At 48.8% G+C, this 14,163-nt stretch overlaps 1 protein-coding gene across 1 annotated transcript in view; it reads left to right on the top strand.

Moving 5' to 3' along the window:
* The window catches only part of LOC137800412 (DDB1- and CUL4-associated factor 1-like), a 20,485-nt gene extending 9,959 nt beyond the window's left edge, over window positions 1–10,526 (top strand). Inside the window, 14 exon segments of the mRNA XM_068597597.1 lie at window positions 1–120; window positions 1,308–1,915; window positions 1,917–1,968; window positions 1,971–2,386; window positions 2,487–2,685; window positions 2,786–2,868; window positions 3,996–4,080; window positions 4,176–4,409; window positions 5,411–5,504; window positions 5,945–6,049; window positions 6,613–6,686; window positions 6,800–6,895; window positions 7,017–7,263; window positions 9,200–10,526. The exon segment at window positions 1–120 is cut by the window's left edge and continues 116 nt beyond it. Of these exon segments, the coding sequence (XP_068453698.1) occupies window positions 1–120; window positions 1,308–1,915; window positions 1,917–1,968; window positions 1,971–2,386; window positions 2,487–2,685; window positions 2,786–2,868; window positions 3,996–4,080; window positions 4,176–4,409; window positions 5,411–5,504; window positions 5,945–6,049; window positions 6,613–6,686; window positions 6,800–6,895; window positions 7,017–7,263; window positions 9,200–9,255 (2,469 nt within the window). The 3' untranslated portion in view covers window positions 9,256–10,526.
* The last annotated feature ends 3,637 nt before the right edge of the window (window positions 10,527–14,163 follow it).

The following is a 14,163-nucleotide window of genomic DNA, read 5'->3' as shown; positions in this document are numbered from 1 at the left end:
TCCAGCATCGGCAAGTTCATCGCCGGCACCCCCCGCCGCCGCCTGCCTCAGCAGAGCAAAGCCAGCGAGAGCGTGCTCACGAAGATGTGGAACGTGGTGCAGTCCAACAACGGCATCAAGGTGCGGTTGAAGTGTTTCAGGCTCAGAAAGAAGCCTTTTGGGATCGTGTTGAGGCTCCGCGGCAGGAGGCCGGCGTGTTTTCCATCTTAGGGACACCGCGAGGGATTTCCCTCAAATTTGGCACAAATGTCTACATCCAGGATGAACTGATGAGAATCTGGAGGTCAAAGGTCACTGTGACTGTAGAAAACACATGTTTGTGTACAACCAGAAGTCTATGCTTCATGTGTTGAAGCTGCATTCTCTCTCCTGACCACCAGAGGGCGACTCCTCTGGTTGTATAGAAGTCTATGCTTCATGTGTTAAAGCTGCATTCTCTCTCCTGACCACCAGAGGGCGACTCCTCTGGTTGTATAGAAGTCTATGCTTCATGTGTTAAAGCTGCATTCTCTCTCCTGACCACCAGAGGGCGACTCCTCTGGTTGTATAGAAGTCTATGCTTCATGTGTTAAAGCTGCATTCTCTCTCCTGACCACCAGGGGGCGACTCCTCTGGTTGTATAGAAGTCTATGCTTCATGTGTTAAAGCTAAATTCTCTCACCTGACCACCAGGGGGCGACTCCTCTGGTTGTATAGAAGTCTATGCTTCATGTGTTAAAGCTGCATTCTCTCTCCTGACCACCAGTGGGCGACTCCTCTGGTTGTATAGAAGTCTATGCTTCATGTGTTAAAGCTGCATTCTCTCTCCTGACCACCAGAGGGCGACTCCTCTGGTTGTATAGAAGTCTATGCTTCATGTGTTAAAGCTGCATTCTCTCTCCTGACCACCAGGGAGAGACTCCTCTGGTTGTATAGAAGTCTATGCTTCATGTGTTGAAGCTGCATTCTCTCTCCTGACCACCAGGGGGCGACTCCTCTGGTTGTATAGAAGTCTATGCTTCATGTGTTAAAGCTGCATTCTCTCTCCTGACCACCAGGGGGCGACTCCTCTGGTTGTATAGAAGTCTATGCTTCATGTGTTAAAGCTGCATTCTCTCTGCTGACCACCAGGGGGAGACTCCTCTGGTTGTCTAGAAGTCTATGCTTCATGTGTTAAAGCTGCATTCTCTCTCTTAACCACCAGGGGGCGACTCCTCTGGTTGTATAGAAGTCTATATAAATGACTCTACTTCATTTAGAGTCCAGCTGCTCTTCGTGTTTATCGACTATTGTTTTTTTCTTTAACTTTCCTCGTGTCTGCCCTGAAGGTGCTGCTGTCCCTGCTGACGGTGAAGATGCCCATAACGGACGCGGATCAGATCCGCGCGCTGGCCTGCAAGGCCCTGGTGGGTCTGTCCCGCTCCGCCTCCGTCCGGCAGATCATCAGCAAGCTGCCTCTGTTCAGCAGCGGCCACATCCAGCAGCTCATGAAGGAGCCCGTGCTCCAGGACAAGCGCAGCGAACACGTCAAGTTCTGCAAGTTCGCGGCCGAGCTCATCGAGCGGATCTCCGGGAAGCCGCTGCTGATCGGCGCCGACGTGTCCCTGGCGTGGCTGCAGAGGGCCAGCGTGGTCGCCAAGTCCAGGATCTCCTTCCCGGAGAAGGAGCTGCTGCTGCTCATCAGGAACCACCTGGTGGCGAAGGGCCTCCACGACACGGCCACCGCCCTCACCAAGGAGGCGGACCTCCCGATGGCGTGTCTGTCCCTGGCGACGCACGCCGCCTCCGGCTTCCCTCCCGTCGCTCCCCCGCCGCCGGCCTCCCCCGCGGCCACGTTGCCCCGCACGCCGCGGTTGGCCAACGGCGTCGTGTCGAGGCTCGCCGCCGGCCACGCCGCCTCCCATTCCTCCGCGTCGCAGCCCTCCGCCGGGGCCGCCGCCTCTTCCGCCGCCGCCTCCGCCTCCGCTTTCCCCTCCACGTCCGTCACGCCGTGCAGCAACGGCTCCCCGCTCATCGGGCGGATCGTTTTCTCCCGCGAGCGGCAAGCGGCGGCGTGCAGCAGCAGCGCGGCGAGCTGCAAGAAGCCCCGGGTGCTGAGGCAGAAGTCCGACCACGGCGCCTTCAGCCAGAGCCCGGCCATGAAGAAGCAGTTCGACCGGCACCTGCCGTCGCCGCCGGCGCTGGACAGCATCATCACGGAGTACCTGAGGGAGCAGCACGCGCGCTGTAAAAACCCCGTGGCCACGTGCCCGCCTTTCTCGCTCTTCACGCCGCACCAGTGCCCCGAACCCAAACAGAGACGCCAAGCGCCCGTCAACTTCCCGTCCCGCCACACTCGGAGGGTCATATACCCTAAATACGGCGGTGTGGACGGGGGCTGCTTCGACAGACATCTCATCTTCAGCAGGTAGCGTGGCGTCGTTTCCTCCCGCGGAGCACAGCGTGGGGGATTTTCCCCGAAATGAATGAATGAATAACCCCCCGTTCCTCCCCATTTTGTCTCCCAGGTTCCGTCCCATCTCCGTGTTCAGGGAGGCCGAGGAGGACGAGAGCGGCTTCATGTGCTGCGCCTTCTCGGCCCGCGAGCGCTTCCTGATGCTCGGCACGTGCACGGGGCAGCTCAAGCTCTACAACGTGTTCACCGGCCAGGAGGAAGCCAGCTACAGCTGCCACAGCTCGGCCATCACTCACCTGGAGCCCTCGAGGGTTTGTAGAGGAGCGGCGCCGCCTCGTCGCGGCTCCAAGATGAGTCGCTCACAGCGTGTGCGGAGGAGATGTGTAACCGTCGCCTTTTGTGTTTGTTCAGGATGGCTCGCTGCTCCTGACGTCAGCCTCGTGGAGCTTCCCGCTGTCCGCGCTGTGGGGCATGAAGTCCGTCTTCATCATGAAGTAAGTGATGCTGGAGACGGAAGCCAGCTGCTCACTAAGTCTTAATTGTTGAAACATTTGCAGTGTTGCAAGATGGCGCGATCACTGTTTGACCAACCGCTCAATTAAAGGGATAGTTTGGATGTTTTTGAGTGGAGTTGTATGCATAACCGCCTCGAAATCAAAAAAATGTGGGTAAAAGTCATGGTAATGTGGGTAAAAGTCATAGAAATGTGGGTAATAGTCATGGAAATGTGGGTAAAAGTCATAGAAATGTGGATTAAAAGTCATAGAAATGTGGATTAAAAGTCATGGAAATTTGGTTTAAAGTCATGGAAATTTGGTTTAAAGTCATGGAAATGTAGATAAAAGTCATGGAAATGTGGGTAAAAGTCATGGAAATGTAGATAAAAGTCATGGTAATGTGGGTAAAAGTCATGGTAATGTGGGTAAAAGTCATAGAAATGTGGATTAAAAGTCATGGAAATTTGGTTTAAAGTCATGGAAATGTGGGTAAAAGTCATAGTAATGTGGGTAAAAGTCATGGAAATGTGGGTAAAAGTCATGGAAATGTGGATTAAAAGTCATGGAAATGTGGATTAAAAGTCATGGAAATTTGGTTTAAAGTCATGGAAATTTGGTTTAAAGTCATGGAAATTTGGTTTAAAGTCATGGAAACGTAGATAAAAGTCATGGAAATGTGGGTAAAAGTCATGGAAATGTAGATAAAAGTCCTGGAAATGTGGGTAAAAGTCATGGTAATGTGGGTAAAAGTCATAGTAATGTGGGTAAAAGTCATGGTAATGTGGGTAAAAGTCATGGTAATGTGGGTAAAAGTCATGGTAATGTGGGTAAAAGTCATAGTAATGTGGGTAAAAGTCATGGTAATGTGGGTAAAAGTCATAGTAATGTGGGTAAAAGTCATGGTAATGTGGGTAAAAGTCATGGTAATGTGGGTAAAAGTCATGGTAATGTGGGTAAAAGTCATGGTAATGTGGGTAAAAGTCATGGAAATTTGGTTTAAAAGTCATGGAAATGTGGTTTAAAGTCATGGAAACCGTGTTCTGTAACGACAAAACGTTTCATTCAAAGGAAACTCCACGTTCTTTTGTTTTCTGTTGATGAAACGTTGAAATGTGGCTCCTCAGGCATTCTTTCCTGGGCGACCACTACGTGGAGTTCAGTAAGCTCTCGCAAGATCGCGTCATCGGGACGAAGGAGCACATAGCGCGGGTACGTATGGCGGCCATTTTTTTTCAGACTCGAATACAGCAAAAATCCCCTCCAGGGGGTTCGACGCTGACGGTTTCCGCTCGTCTCTTCGCCAGATTTATGACATCCAGACGGGTCAGGTGACGCTGACCTTAAACAACCCCGACCTGGCCAACAACTACAAGAGGAACTGTGCCACCTTCAACCCGACGGACGACCTGGTGCTGAACGACGGCGTGCTGTGGGACGTGCGCACGGCTCAGGCCATCCACAAGTTCGACAAGTTCAACATGAACATCAGCGGCGTGTTCCACCCCAACGGCCTGGAGGTCATCGTGAACACGGAGATCGTATCCTTGAGACTTACAGACGCCAGTTAACAAGAACGCAGAACGCTGGACGAGCTAAAGCTCCTGATAGTTTAATGCATGTAGGCCAAAAATACCAGGATGTCCCACTGCATCAGGTTGCAGGTTTGAAGCCGGAACGTGTCATGTCGTTTCCTGCGCTATTCAGACCAACGTTCAAGTGTCTTAAAGCTGCATTCTCTCTCCTGACCACCAGGGGGCGACTCCTCTGGTTGTATAGAAGTCTATGCTTCATGTGTTAAAGCTGCATTCTCTCTCCTGACCACCAGGGGACGACTCCTCTGGTTGTATAGAAGTCTATGCTTCATGTGTTAAAGCTGCCTTCTCTCTCCTGACCACCAGGGGGCGACTCCTGTGGTTGTATAGAAGTCTATGCTTCATGTGTTGAAGCTGCATTCACTCTCCTGACCACCAGGGGGTGACTCCTCTGGTTGTATAGAAGTCTATGCTTCATGTCTTAAAGCTGCATTCTCTCTCCTGACCACCAGGGGGCGACTCCTCTGGTTGTATAGAAGTCTATGCTTCATGTGTTGAAGCTGCATTCTCTCTCCTGACCACCAGGGGGCGACTCCTCTGGTTGTATAGAAGTCTATGCGTCAAGCGTTAAAGCTGCATTCTCTCTCCTGACCACCAGGGGGCGACTCCTCTGGTTGTATAGAAGTCTATGCGTCAAGCGTTAAAGCTGCATTCTCTCTCCTGACCACCAGGGGACGACTCCTCTGGTTGTATAGAAGTCTATGCTTCATGTGTTAAAGCTGCTTTCTCACTGGTACAAAAGATGGTGTCGGTGTTTAAAGTCGTCGTCGCTCCGATGATGGGAAGAGCTTTAACTTCACAGCTTGAACATTAAATATTTATTGCACTGAAAATTGATTTCATAACCCAGCGGACGGTTTTAATTGCCGCGCGATTAAAAACCTGAAAGCAGATTGTCGTTGACATGAAATGAGGAACGCTGTCGAGCTCCTTAGCCGGAGGTTCAGTGGGATCTGCGGACCTTCCACCTCCTCCACACGGTGCCGGCGCTGGACCAGTGCCGGATCGTCTTCAACAACAACGGCACCGTCATCTACGGAGGTAAATGCACGAAAGCCCCGCTGCATGATGGGTAAATTGGCATCACGCCTGCGGCCTCGCTCCACGGTCGGCGAGAGTGTGTGAAAAAGGTGTGTTTGAGGTAAAGACGGAGGGAGGAGGTTTATCAAGCAACGTGTGCATGTGTGTGTTTGAGGAGAGGTGTGAACGGAGCCCGTAGAGAGAGAGTGTGTGTGTGTGTGTGTGTGTGTGTGTGTGTGTGTGTGTGCACCGTCACTCAGAGCCATATGGGCAGAAGGCTCAGCGTTGGACCTGCAACAGAGAGAACCAGCTGGTTCACGCCGCCTCACAGGAAGAGCCATCGGCGCGTCGTAATGTCTCCGTAACCTCTGCGTTTTTTAAATTATTAATCTTGTATTCACCCTCTCACTCTCTCTCTCTCACTCTCTCTCTCTCTCTCTCACTCTTTTCGGCTTCTGCAGCCATGCTGCAGGCCGACGACGAAGACGACATGATGGAGATGCAGATGAAGAGCCCCTTCGGTTCGTCGTTCAGGACTTTCAACGCCACAGGATACAAACCCATCGGTGAGGCCGCGCCTCCTTTTGTTTTAGTCCAATCACATCACCTTCTGCTCCAGGTCTTCCACCAGGATTTGAGGGGTTTAACAGGTCATGGAAAACCTGGAAACCCCCTGGAAACGTGTTATATTCATGTGTTCATGCCGTTCATTCACGCTGAGTATAAATAATGAATCTGCTTTTAAAAGAAAGAGGCTCAAAATATCAGCAGCACACATACAGGCATCTATATAAATGTTTATTCTTTTAATAAACTATTGTCTCTCATTCATTTGTGTTATTTAAGGTTTACTGTATGCTTTGAATCCTCATTGTTAGTTTAAATACTACATTTTATCACTTTATACTGTTCACACACACATTTCACACAATGTTTGCTCATGAACATTTGGGCAAAACTCATGGAAATTTGGTTTTAATTAATGGAAATGTGGGTAAAAGTTGTGGAAATTTGGTTTAAAGTCATGGAAATCCTTCGGTCACAATGTGTTTGAACCCTGTTTTTAATGGTGTTTGTTGACTAAATAGTATTTTGTTATTTATTCTAATGTTCTTTGCTCTCTTCTCAGCCACTATTGATGTCAAGAGGAATATATTTGACCTTTGCACTGATACCAAAGACTGTTACCTTGCTGTGATCGAGGTAACTTCTCATCGTGTCTCTTTACTTGAGCGCCAGCGACATTTCGGCAGAAGTTTGTGACAATTCTTTTATTTGTTTTATCAATTAATTAAACTTTTTCTTTCCTCCCGTAGAACCAAGACTCTGTGAACACCGACACGGTGTGCAGGCTGTACGAAGTCGGCCGGCAGAGGCTCGCGGAGGAAGAGGAGGAGGACGAAGAGGATCAGGTCCCGAATCAGTTCAAGATTTATTGGATATGGCACGGTGGCCGCGGCGGCCATTTGTAATTTACCGCTTTTTCTTTCTTCTTCTTCTTCTTCTTCTTCTTCTTCTTTGTCCTTTTTGTAGGAGGACGACGATCAGGAGGACGACGACGACGACGAGGATTCGGACGACGACGTGGACGACACGGATCCCCTCATCGCCGAGCTGGAGAACGGAGACGAGGACGACGAAGAGGAGGACGACGGCAACGACGAGCTGTCTCCCTCCGACGACGAGGTGTCGCGGCTCCTCGGCGGCAGCGGCGACGCCGACGAGGACGAGGACGACTCCGACAACGACGACGTGGAACTGGATCAGGCGCTTCTCTACGGTGAGGGTTCGCCTCGCTGGTGCATTGTGGGATTTGTAGTCTCGCTCCTGTTTTTGCGTCTGCAGCTTTGTCGTCGTTTTAGTTGTCAACTAGATGTTTTGTAACGCTTTTAAAAAGGTTGAAAACTGTTTTCATTGTGTTTATTCTGATAGTAGAGAATGCAGCTTTAACACATGAAGCATAGACTTCTATACAACCAGAGGAGTCGCCCCCTGGTGGTCAGGAGAGAGAATGCAGCTTTAACACATGAAGCATAGACTTCTATACAACCAGAGGAGTCGCCCCCTGGTGGTCAGGAGAGAGAATGCAGCTTTAACACATGAAGCATAGACTTCTATACAACCAGAGGAGTCGCCCCCTGGTGGTCAGGAGAGAGAATGCAGCTTTAACACATGAAGCATAGACTTCTATACAACCAGAGGAGTCGCCCCCTGGTGGTCAGGAGAGAGAATGCAGCTTTAACACATGAAGCATAGACTTCTATACAACCAGAGGAGTCGCCCCCTGGTGGTCAGTAGAGAGAATGCTGCTTTAACACATGAAGCATAGACTTCTATACAACCAGAGGAGTCGCCCCCCTGGTGGTCAGGAGAGAGAATGCAGCTTTAACACATGAAGCATAGACTTCTATACAACCAGAGGAGTCGCCCCTTGGTGGTCAGGAGAGAGAATGCAGCTTTAACACATGAAGCATAGACTTCTATACAACCAGAGGAGTCGCCCCCTGGTGGTCAGGAGAGAGAATGCAGCTTTAACACATGAAGCATAGACTTCTATACAACCAGAGGAGTCGCCCCCTGGTGGTCAGTAGAGAGAATGCTGCTTTAACACATGAAGCATAGACTTCTATACAACCAGAGGAGTCGCCCCCTGGTGGTCAGGAGAGAGAATGCAGCTTTAACACATGAAGCATAGACTTCTATACAACCAGAGGAGTCGCCCCTTGGTGGTCAGGAGAGAGAATGCAGCTTTAACACATGAAGCATAGACTTCTATACAACCAGAGGAGTCGCCCCCTGGTGGTCAGGAGAGAGAATGCAGCTTTAACACATGAAGCATAGACTTCTATACAACCAGAGGAGTCGCCCCCCTGGTGGTCAGGAGAGAGAATGCAGCTTTAACACATGAAGCATAGACTTCTATACAACCAGAGGAGTCGCCCCTTGGTGGTCAGGAGAGAGAATGCAGCTTTAACACATGAAGCATAGACTTCTATACAACCAGAGGAGTCGCCCCCTGGTGGTCAGGAGAGAGAATGCAGCTTTAACACATGAAGCATAGACTTCTATACAACCAGAGGAGTCGCCCCCTGGTGGTCAGTAGAGAGAATGCTGCTTTAACACATGAAGCATAGACTTCTATACAACCAGAGGAGTCGCCCCCTGGTGGTCAGGAGAGAGAATGCAGCTTTAACACATGAAGCATAGACTTCTATACAACCAGAGGAGTCGCCCCTTGGTGGTCAGGAGAGAGAATGCAGCTTTAACACATGAAGCATAGACTTCTATACAACCAGAGGAGTCGCCCCCTGGTGGTCAGGAGAGAGAATGCAGCTTCACTTTTTGGAACTGAAGGTTGTCACCGGCAAACAAAGTGTCATTTTTAAAGAGCCAGAAAGTAGAGGGGCGACTCCTCTGGTTGTATAGAAGTCTATGCTTCATGTGTTAAAGCTGCATTCCACTAAAGATAAGAGAGGTTGTCATTGTTGTTTGATGCAACATGGTGGATGTTCTGTGTGTTCACGCTCGTCTGGTCACTGCGAGGAAAACGTCGTCTTTTCCCAGCGGGATGTGAAATCTGCTGTCTTGGTTGGAGAGCGACAGGGGACGCTTCAATTTCATGAAAAAAGACGGATGAAGTGAAGTGACCCCCCCCCTCCTCCTCTTCCTCCCATCTCCTGCTTTTCTGAATCCGTGTTTTTCTGTCGCACAAACAGACAGCTCCGACAACTCTGACCTTGAGGATGACATCATCTTGTCCCTGAACGAGTGAGGAGCCGCCGGCGGCCGGGGCGCGAGGACCGAGCCCTCTGCAGGGACGGCGAGGGGAGGAAGGAGGAAGAGGCCATCATCATCGTCATCATCATCTGATGAGGTGGAGATAAGTTGCCCGGCGGAGGCGGTGGGCGTCTGCACGCCGAGCGGCGACACCGAGGAAGAGCCTCCTCACAGAGATTTGCACATAAATTTGACTGAAAACAAAAACTCTTTAGTTTTATAAAAAGAAAAAAAGTGGACGATGAGAAATTGTTTCATATTCTTTCACAAACGAGCTTCTTCATTTGGTATCGACTCACTTTGTAAAGACGCTGATCAGTTAGTGATTGTTAGGGAACTCCCAGGATGCATCTGTGTGGAGACGGATCTCTCTCTCTCTCTCTCTCTCTCTCTCTCTCTCTCTCTCTCTCTCTCTCTCTCTCTCTCTCTCTCTCTCTCTCTCTCTCTCTATCGCCCCTGTAACAATCACTAATAAGTAACAAGGTTTTGAATCAGGCGTCTAATTTAATGCACAAATGCGTCAGAGCCGCCTTCAGGTTTTACTTTTAAAACCGATGACCAAAAAACGCCACAAACACATACACACACACACACACACACACACACACACACACACACACACACACACACACACACACACACACACACACACACACAGCAGTGCCATTTTCCAGCGTCTCCTCCCGGTTCGGTTCCTGTGAGAGAAGTGAAGTCGTTGATCGCTGAAGAAACATTGAAACAGGAAGTACTGACTCAGCTGCTTACCGCCGACACACACACACACACACACACACACACACACACACACACACACACGTTTTACGAGGCGTTGTGGAGCCGTGCAAAAGGATTCGGTCCTTTTGATGAGTCTTTAAAAAAAGAAAATAAAGAAAATAATCAGACTGCAGCATTGTGCGTGTGTGTGTGTATATGTGTGTGTGTGTGTGTGTGTGTGTGCGTGTATGTGTGTGTGTGTGTGTGCGTGTGTGTGTGCGTGTGCGAGAGAGTTTTGAGAGTTCGCATCGAACGTCGTGAATAAACAACGTCGGGGAAGTGGAATCTTTTCCTTCAAAGCGACAGGAAGCTTCCGGCGCTCCGTGAAGAACAAACGACTTTCACTTGCACAGCTTTTTGAACACGTTTGGATTTTTCTGGTTTTTATTTCTTGCCTTCATTTGACCGGTTTTCCTTCTTTTTTTCCATGAAAAGACCTTGATGTTGAGTTTCTTGTACAGCTTGTATGTATCTAAAGTATTTTTACTATAAATAAAGACGGAAAATGAGCCGTGTGTGTTTCTTCTGAGGAATTCTGTTGCGATCTTGAAGATCTTCAGTGAAATAAAAGTCTTTCATGTCACTGTGGAAGTAACACAACGACGTTCTAGCCCACGGACCACCAAGAGTATTTACATATTTATGTATTTGCAGTATTATGATGTAACTGTATCTGGGGTTTTTTCTTGAAAGAGAAAGATAAACGTCACATTTTCTTTCTCCAACAGAAAAAAAACAAGTTTTCACACATTTGTGAGGAGTTGAAGGTCTTTCCATCAGGAACGTTACTCTAAAGTACATTTAGTACAATATGAATCATAAATCAACCAGCACTGAAGTCACAAAGCTTCCACGCTGTAAAGAAATGACTTTCGGGTTATTAATAAGTGCTTTAAACACTGAAAGTATTGAAACGCTCGATCCTATAAGCCCGTTAAAATGCACTAAAACGCAGCGCTTTAGTCAGACGGACAGTATGGGGGAAAATAATGGGTTTTATTTTATGTTAAAGTATGTGAACATGTTCTAGAAACCAAGAACTGCTCCTGGATGTACCTGGAAGTGAGCGTCATAACCACGTCACACCAGCAGAGGCCGTTTCCTCGGGTTCCTGCAGGCCAGGAGCTCCTGCAGGTTCCTTCAGGAGCTCCTGCAGGTTCCTTCAGGAGCTCCTGCAGGTTCCTTCAGGAGCTCCTAGAGGTTCCTTCAGGAGCTCCTGCAGGTTCCTTCAGGAGCTGCTGCAGGTTCCTTCAGGAGCTGCTGCAGGTTCCTTCAGGAGCTCCTGCAGGTTCCTTCAGGAGCTGCTGCAGGTTCCTTCAGGAGCTCCTGCAGGTTCCTTCAGGAGCTCCTGCAGGTTCCTTCAGGAGCTGCTGCAGGTTCCTTCAGGAGCTGCTGCAGGTTCCTTCAGGAGCTCCTGGAGGTTCCTTCAGGAGCTCCTGCAGGTTCCTTCAGGTAGATATTCACTGATGGAACACAGGAGAACTCAAGCGTAGCTTCACAAAGGCACACGGCTCACCGTACAGCAGGTTGAGTCCTCTGCGTTCAACCCTTCAACGTTTCAGGAGGTTCAATGTTTCGCTTCAGGGCGCGTTGGAGGCGGAGAGAGAGGAATCGACCCGCCGGAACGCGTTTAAAGGACGACCTCTAAACAACCAGAGGTCACGAGTGCGTCGCTGCACATGATATCCACTTGTATGGAGATGACGCGCTGGTGTACGTCCTCACACTCGTACGGAAATAGAAGCATTTGGCGAATTTGATCCGTCTTATTTTTAAACCCTCGTGTGGAACCGGATCTGAAGGAAAAGTGTGTTTCTTATAGGAGAATAAAGTGTGTTTTCTTCTCTCTCTCTCTCTCCGGCCACCGTCCTGTTGTCTGCAACAACCAGAGAACGACACGCAGCAGTGTTTGTGGCTCTGCCTCGGTTCATACAAAACATCTCCTGCAAATTAAAAGCTGCTGTTCATCTGAGCCAGAAGAGGAAAGACTGAACTCCATCAGTGAAGTTCCTTCTTGGAGATCACAACCAGTGAGATGGGATCAGCTGTCCAGGCGGCAGGAAACAGGAAACTAGATCTCCAGTTGACCCCGTGCATCCTTCTGCTCCACATTACCTGCATGTGTGTGAGTAGTTTCACCTTCAAAGTGTTTAAGCTCCTCATGCGTGCAGGGATTCGCCTCTAAATTCTCCCCCTTGTTTAAAACCTTCTGGAAACTGCACGAAAATCCTCACGGGCCCATTTTAAGTCCCAGCATGCCCCATTCACACCATCTTTTTGCATAAAAAAACGTAATTTTTCCATTTTTGAACCGAACAACACAGTTTCTTGACTGAAACTCCTTCCTAACAGGACAAGACTTTGTTTTATTTTGACTTTTAGGTCCTAATCTTTCCATAAAGGTGTCTTATTGACGCTCCAGGAGGCTTTTTTGGGGGAATCTGGCTGATATCAAGCTGGATGTTCATAGTTACCATCAAAATATCTTTCTTTTGCAGATATACATTTTTTTCCCAAGACTTTGCTAAACAAATACAGACAATAAACACAACTATTGGAATTAATTTGGTGTTCCTACGACGACTCAAACACAGGGGAAAAGGAGGTGGAGGAGGTGGTTCCACAGTTTTCAATGGCTTGATAATAGCTGGCGCGCATTCGAATAGTGTGTTAAGAAGGATCAAATGTGTTTTTTTGAGGGGGGTATTTTTCTAAATTGAGAAAATGAAATCAGTCGGTTATTCGCACGGGGAGCAGGAAGCGTGTACATGTGATCCTGAGGAGGAAACGAGAGCGTGTTTGTGTGAAGGCGGTGTGATGGATGAGCTTCTCATTGCCTCCTCGGCTGCCTCTTATTGCCTGCTGGAGCTCTGGGAGTGTGGAGACACATCGCAGCTCCTCGCTGTGTGAGGTGCACGCCGTGGACCAGAGCGCCTCGTCCTCAGAGCTGAACGAGGCCGAGTGCAAACACGCCGTCAGACAATGAGAGAAATGAATAAAACAAAAGAGGAGCACTTTTTAAATCTTCCTCACATGAAGGCGTCTCTGCAGCGAGAAACACTGGAAGCTTCTGATCCCTCGCCGTAGTAAAAGGGGTCTAGTATTGTGCGTGCACGTCCGTGCACGCACAATACTAGACCCCTTTTACTACTCCCCTCTTTCCCTCCAATGTTTATTAGCCGGGATGCATATTTATCCTTCACAACGCCCCGCACTCCTCCAGCTTTATGTGTGTGATTGGAACACCGCCCACAGTGTTCCACTTGAAGTCAGAGACAGATGGGAGTCAGTCACGCCGTCGCCGGGATGGAGAGAAATCATCCTGCTGGATCCCTCCCTCCCTCCCACACTACATCAAAGTCACCGGACGCTCAATATTCACCAAATCGCTCCCGTGTTTCCTCTCCCCTTCGCTCCTGATTGCCCCGTCCGAACAGGACGCTGGTTTACTGCGTGATCAGGAGGATTTCAGAGACGAAACTACACGTCCTCACCTGGTTGATCACCTCGTGCTCCTCCTCTTCCTCCTCCTCCTCCTCCTCCTCCTCCTCCTCCTCCTCCTCCTCCTCCTCCAGCACGCTGATGGTTTCAACACGTCCAGGTTGAACCTTCACAGGTACGAGGTCATCAGGAGGGAGTTGGCTCTTCACCCTGCAGCTTCAGCAGCTTCAGCAGCTTCACAGCGACGTGATGCTCGTCTGTGATCGTCACACACACACACACACACACACACACACACACACACACACACACACACGGTGACTCACGTCGTGGTGATCCGGCGCTCACATGTGTGGCTGACGGGTTCTTTGAGGTTTCTAGGCCCATTGCAGTGTTTTAGTGTTTTATATAGTTTTTTTTAAGCCATGAAAAGATTATTAAGTGAATAAATAAGCTCAGCTTCACCAGCAGACTTTTATTCCCAGCATGATGGAGATGGAGACTTTAAATATATATATATATATATATATATATATATATATATATATATATATATATATATATATATGTATATATGTATATATATATATATATATATATATATATATATATATATATATATATATATATATATGTATGTATCTATACACACACACACACACACACACGCTGCGGGTCCTGAACTCAC

Source organism: Clinocottus analis, unplaced genomic scaffold (genome assembly GCF_023055335.1).
Source record: "Clinocottus analis isolate CAN_PGR_092001 unplaced genomic scaffold, fCliAna1.0.p SCAF_4, whole genome shotgun sequence".
Taxonomy (NCBI): Eukaryota; Metazoa; Chordata; class Actinopteri; order Perciformes; family Cottidae; genus Clinocottus; species Clinocottus analis.
This window is presented reverse-complemented; position numbering and strand designations above follow the sequence as displayed.